Raw genomic sequence first — 6,453 nt, 5'->3', positions numbered from 1 at the left:
TTCAAATATATCCTCCTATCCTCTTCTATCAATGTCCTCCTATCTCTTCAATATATCCTCCTATCCTCTCAATATGTCTCCTATCCCTCAATACTCATGTCCTCCTATCCTCTCAATATGCTCCTATCCTCTCAATATGTCCTCCTCTCAATATTCCTCCTATCCTCTCTAACTGTATCTCTCCCATTCCTCTCAATATATCCTCCTCTTCAATATGTCCTCCCTATCCTCTCAATATTCCTCCTAATCCTCTCAATATGATCCTCCTATCCTCTCAATATGTCCTCCTATCCTCTCAATATATCCTCCTATCCTTCAATATGTCCTCCTATCCTCTCAATATATCTACTATCCTCCTAGTCTCCCTCTCAATATATCCTCCTATCCTCTCAATATTGCATGTTCATCCTCTCTCTTGCATGTTCATCCTCTCTCTTACATGTTCATCCTCTCTCTTACATGTTCATCCGCTCTCTTGCATGTTCATCCTCTCTCCTGCATATTCAACCTCTCTCCTGCATGTTCATCCTCTCTCTTGCATATTCAACCTCTCTCCTGCATATTCAACCTCTCTCCTGCATGTTCAAACTGTTTTTTACCTTGTCTTTTTCCTTCTCTTTCTTATTCTCCTCATCATGTCTTCTTCCCCACATATCACTTACAATTTCTTCTTTTTAATGTTTCTAATCCATCTGAATTGTGTCCTCTCCTCCAATCCCCTCTCATCTCTCCTCCTCTCACATCTCTCCATCCATCTCTCCCACCATCCCTGCATCAGAAGTCTCAGAACATGTCCTACTGCGGGCAGCAGTGTGGCTCTCTGCGCTACAGCACTGGCACTGGAGCTTCTCCCTGCCCGTCATCGTCATGCCAACAACAGTCACCATGCCTGCCACCATTCCACCCTCACCAGGGCTGTCAACACGGCTGCCAACAAGGCTGTTACCACAGCCTGCCCCACAACAACCACATGAACCATGAGCACATGAACCACACCCTCAACCATGCCCATAACCAAGCTTACAACCACAACCATGGACATAACCACAACCAGTACCCCAACAGCAAATCAGTATGTCAATCACAGTAGATAGATACTATGTTCTAAAGTAGCCAATGCTGTGTGTAGCCATATAGAACATCTGGTACATTAGCCACCAGGTTTCCAACTATGGTTCCCAAGTTGTGGATATACCCCTTGTAGTCAAGGAAATGGCTTTCAATTTATTTAATAAAAATGTTATTAGCCTGCAAAAACAACTAATGTTGATTTATGGTCCGTTGGGGAAAAGGTTTGGAAATCACTGGGCTGCAGTATATTAGTATGTAGATTGGTGCCAGTAGGTTTTTACAGAAGGGATCTTGAACTTCCGTCTGGCCCAGTAGACCCCACATGTCTGAGTTATAGTCTTAGCTTCTACCAGTCAACGTTGTTTTATGCTGCTGTTTTATATCTAGATGGAAGTGTTTTTAGAGGAAGTTTTGGGATCCAAATGTTGTTTTGTTCTTGCATTTATTCCAATAATAATTCAGCCATAAGTGAATTGGAGTTCTCTTGTGCTTAAGTGGTTACCAGTGTTGGCTGAACCCAGGCCTAATGTGAATGTCCTCCACAATAATGCCTGGACAAACAGTACTTAGTAATGATGCTGATGGTTAACCTGATTCACTTTACATACTCAGCCTGTGTGTGGGTGTGAGAGAGAGAGGGGGGAGAGAGATGAGAGTCTATATCCTCATTTGTCTGTTTAGGCGAGAGCCATTTGTGAGGCAGTGTGATTTGCGTGCTAAGAGCTTTCCTCTCCTTTGAGACCTATATTCATTCTCTCCCTCTTTCAAATGTTCTGTTTCTCTTTCTGTCCCTTTAATTATCTATATTTCTTTCCCCCTCTCATGCTCTCTCTTTCTCTTCCACTTCCCCCTTTCACTGCCTTTCCCCCTCCCTCCCTCCACCTCTCTCCCTCCCTCTTCACCCCCATCTCTCTCTTTTACTTTCCCTCTCCCTCCATCTTCCACTCCCCCCTCCCTTTTCCTCCCCTGTCTCTCTATCCCTCCCTCCCTCTGTCTCTCTCTGTGACGTGCCAAAAATGCCTAATAGTTTTATATCCACACAAAGGCTTTTGTGAGTGGGCTCCATAGAGGATTCTAGGCAGATCGGTGCTGGGGGGAGAGAGGAGACAGATGAATGGCCTGGGTCTGCATGGCAATGAGGGGCCACATTAAGTTGGGCAGGTTTTAATGGAGGCCATTTTGGAAAGACACACTGGAACTTTCCCTCATTCAATCCAATCAATCTGTTTGTGTGCTGAGGTTTGTGTTGTTTTTTTCACCAAGCAATTTGTTCTAACGAGTTGAGGGGAAATTCTCTCGTGGAGGTTACAAAAGACAAGCTGAGGGCAATGAATGCAGATCGCTGGCATGAGGAAGATGATGGTGTTTGGTTTAAAGAGAGAAAGGTAGAGCACATGAAAGAGACCAGTGACTTGAGATGGCCATTGCAGACAGACAAAATGGCAACATAGCTAATAAGGTGTCTTTCAACGTGTTTAGCCATTTGCTCTTGATTGGCCGTTTCAAGTCTAGGGTAAAGTAAGTGCTTGAAATGATGTGCTGAAGATCATGTAAATTATGGATGCACTTTACTCACTTCAAAACAATATTAGAACCAGCAGTCTTGAAAAAATAACACTGACCTCGATTTTCATCAGCTGTTCATCCTTCTTGATTCTTTTGAAGCAAAATCATTATCTTTCCTCATTCTTCTCCTAAACACATACTGATAGAAAGATTATAGGAGTAGCTCAGATATCTGTTGTTACTACCAGCCATTCTGATAACAAACACACTTCTTAGTAGAAAGGGATATACTGTAGGATGCGTCCCCAATGGCACCCTACTCCCTAGATGGTGCACCATTAGAAAGCTGTAGCCTAACATCTCTGTCTCTATATCATCTGTAGCACCATTAGAAAGGTGTAATCTAACATCTCTGTCTCTAAATAATCTGTAGCACCATTAGAAAGGTGTAGCCTAAACATCTCTGTCTCTAAATCATCTGTGTAGCACCATTAGAAAGTGTAGTCTAACATCTCTGTCTCTAACAATCTCTGTAGCACCATTAGAAAGGTGTAGTCTAACATCTCTGTCTCTAAATCATTTGTAGCACCATTAGAAGGTGTAGTCTAACATCTCTGTTCCTAAATCATCTGTAGCACCATTAGAAAAGATTAGTTAACATCTCTGTCTCTAATCATCTGTAGCACCATTAGAAAGGTGTAGTCTGACATCTCTGTCTCTATATCATCTGTAGCACCATTAGAAAGGTGTAATCTAACATCCTGTCTCTATAACATCTGTTAGCAACCATTAGAAAGGTGTAGTCTAACATCTCTGTTCTCTAAATCATCTGTAGCACCATTAGAAAGGTGTAGTCTAACAATCTCTGTCTCTATATCATCTGTAGCACCATAGAAAGGGGTAATCTAACATCTCTGTCTCATATCATTCTGTAGCACCATTAGAGAAGGTGTAGCTAACATCTCTGTCTCTATATCATCTGTAGCACCATTAGAAAGGTGTAGCTAACATCTCTGTCTCTAATCATCTGTAGCACCATTAGAAAGGGTGAGCTACAATCCTGTCTCTAAAATCATCTGTAGCACCATTAGAAAGGTGTAATCAACATCTCTGTCTCTAAATCATCTGTAGCACCATTAGAAAGGTGTAGTCTAACATCTCTGTCTCTAAATCATCTGTAGCACCATTAGAAAGGTGTAGTCTAACATCTCTGTCTCTAAATCATCTGTAGCACCATTAGAAAGGTGTATCCTAACATCTCTGTCTCTAAATCATCTGTAGCACCATTAGAATGGTGTAATCTAACCAGGGCCTGTTCTTACTGTTCTGTTGCCCTAGGCGAGACCAAAAAATGCTGCCCGCAAAGCTAGAATAGTCCCAGTAACCAAGTTACTTTGAAAAGACATCTAGAGGACGTGTTTTCCAGATGTTAAAGTTCAATTTAAGTTCTGAATAAAAGGTGAACAGTTATTTTCTGTTTGTTTAAAATACATATTTTCTAGGACGTTGAAAAGGCATCTTTTCCAGATGCTGAAAAATATGTATTTTCCGGACTTTGAAATCAGGTTCATTTCCAGTTCTGAATTAAAATTTAAAATACTTATTATCTGGATGTTGAAAATACGTATTTTACAGAAGTTTAAAATATGTATTTTTTAAGTATTTTCTGGATATTGAAATCAGGCATATTGTTGGTTCTGAATGAAAGTTGAAAATAAGTCATTTATAGACGTCTGTGTTTGGGCCAAATCAAGGCTTGGACGTCTATGATTGGTTCAGATTTGGTCTGGACCGGAGCAAATATCAATATCCGTGGATGTGGAAATCAAGTCCGGTCCGGACTATACCAAAAAAAGACGTCCAAAAGACATTGGCTCATGCTTACTGGAGTGTAGCCTACCATGTTGGACCTAAATGGAATGTTATGAATGCCCATCCATGCGGTAGGCCCACCTTTTGGAAAACAGACCGTTTCATTGGCTTTTTTAGTCCTGATWCCTGTGAAAATTCAATTTGACTATTTAAGCTTTGAATATCAGCTGCCCAACTTTATCAGGAGGTGTCATGAGCCTATTTGCAATGTGTTTACACAGTGGGAAATGCAGAAGTATTTTCTTTTTCGCTATGATCAGCTTGTCAAAAATGGACGTATACAAACTAGAAACCACTGATCCTGACAATGGGGTGAAACTCTTGGACAAATTGTCCATCTGACTTAAATCCTGTCCTGTTTTTAGGATATGTTGTTTGTTAGCGTCATTTAGGTTAGGCTGTTTGATTTGATTTAAGTGTCCGTCTCATTACATTGTCATCCATTTTATCTCCAGCCTGTAGGCTAAAGAAAAGGCCACATACTCTTTCTATCACATCCTGTATCTGCTACATGATTTATGTTAGATGATTTTCTGAAGGAACGTTGGTGAAGCGTCACAGCGATGTGTCTCTCCAACAGCACCCTGGAGAGTTGCACAGGGAATGGACATGCAAAACATGTTTGCGCCCCTGCCTTTGACAAAGTTGGCACTGCTTATCACAGTGCGGCATTTGCGCTCAGCCAAAAAGCCCATATGCTACTGGTTGAGTGAAATTGTCATTGTTTTTGGGCAGAATTATGTGAGGTTTTATGTGTTGTTGTTGGAGGTGCGACTTGGCCGCCCTCGTCAATCTGTCGCCCCCAGGTGTCAGCCTAATCCTGCCTAATGAGCGGGCCGTTCGTGAGCCTAAAACACTGTGATCTGTCTATGGGTGTGTTACGTTCATCTTTCAAAAGCACCTCTCCTCTCATTTTCCGTTGTTTCTGTTTCGTCTGTGATGACATTCCTCTGGTTGCTAGGACTGTCTGTCATCACTATGGAGATGAATCTCTCCCTTTGTATGTTGTATTAGTGGGAGTAGAATGTTATATTGTCACAGATATGATTTTTGACCTTCATCTATGATCTTTATCATTGTCTGCMTCCTTTATCCTTGTCTGCATCCCAATGCTACCCCAACACCATGCTATATCTATTACACACATGCAGCTACCATGGAAACACACACAAACAAACACACACACACTGCTGTCTAACTGTGTATCTTCTCCCCATGCTCTCTCTCAGACGGACTTTGAAAAAGATGTGGACCTGGCGTGTCAAACAGGTAGGCTCTCTCTCTTTCTCTTTCTCTCTCGCTCCTCTATATCTCTCTCTACCCTTCTCTCTCTCCTCTCTCTCTTTATCTCTTATTTCCCTCTCCATCTCTCTCCCCTCACTATCTCCCCCCTCTCTCCTCTCTCTCTCGTTCTCTCCCTTTCTCTCCAGAGACAGACACAATGTTCGAGACACATTGTTTCCCATAACTGGAATAGAGAAGTGTGTGTGCAAGTGTGCTTGCGTGCGTGCATGCGTTTACGAGAACTTGTGTGTGTGTTTGAGGTTATTTGTTATGTGTGTGTGTGTGTGTGTGTGTTGTGTGTGTGTGTGTGTGTGTGTGTGTGTGTGTGTGTGTGTGTGTGTGTGTGTGTGTGTGTGTGTGTGTGTGTGTGTGTGTGTGTGTGTGTGTGTGTGTGTGTTGTTTGTGTTGTGTGTGTGTGAGACATGTGTACCCTGTGGATGTAAATTAACACCCAGTCATGGTTACTTTCCCACTCCACCCTTGCAGAGAGAGGACACCCATGTAAGTCTGGTACCAACCTGACCCTAATAAAACAGTCAGTCACTAATGGCCCAACACTAACTTGAGATCTACATCAAACTCCTAACTCAAACTTTCATGCAAATTTTGTAGAACAAAGTAGAATGGTAAATGCTGCAGGGATGCGTTTTTAGGACTTTGCTATTTGATTATGGGCCTTGTTCAATAGAACAACATCTACAATATTATTGTACTCCCTGA

At 42.0% G+C, this 6,453-nt stretch overlaps 1 protein-coding gene across 4 annotated transcripts in view; it reads left to right on the top strand.

Annotated features, from left to right (window-relative positions):
• LOC112076530 (uncharacterized) overlaps positions 1-5,855 on the top strand; it is a 47,217-nt gene extending 41,362 nt beyond the window's left edge. For 2 of the 4 annotated variants that reach the window (XR_011477774.1, XR_002895207.2), the window contains exon 8: positions 5,679-5,855. Coding sequence is in view for 1 of the 4 variants with exons in the window: in XM_024143279.2 (XP_023999047.1) it covers positions 779-1,090 (312 nt within the window). In the remaining 3 variants the exon portion in view is untranslated. Of the gene's footprint in view, positions 1-778; positions 1,282-5,678 lie in introns of those variants that run through there. The other 2 variants (XR_011477773.1, XM_024143279.2) reach the window with 2 other exon arrangements.
• The last annotated feature ends 598 nt before the right edge of the window (positions 5,856-6,453 follow it).

This window comes from Salvelinus sp. IW2-2015, unplaced genomic scaffold, assembly GCF_002910315.2.
Source record: "Salvelinus sp. IW2-2015 unplaced genomic scaffold, ASM291031v2 Un_scaffold3813, whole genome shotgun sequence".
Taxonomy (NCBI): domain Eukaryota; kingdom Metazoa; phylum Chordata; class Actinopteri; order Salmoniformes; family Salmonidae; genus Salvelinus; species Salvelinus sp. IW2-2015.
Note: the sequence above shows the minus strand (reverse complement) of the source record. Positions and strands in the feature narration are given on the sequence as shown.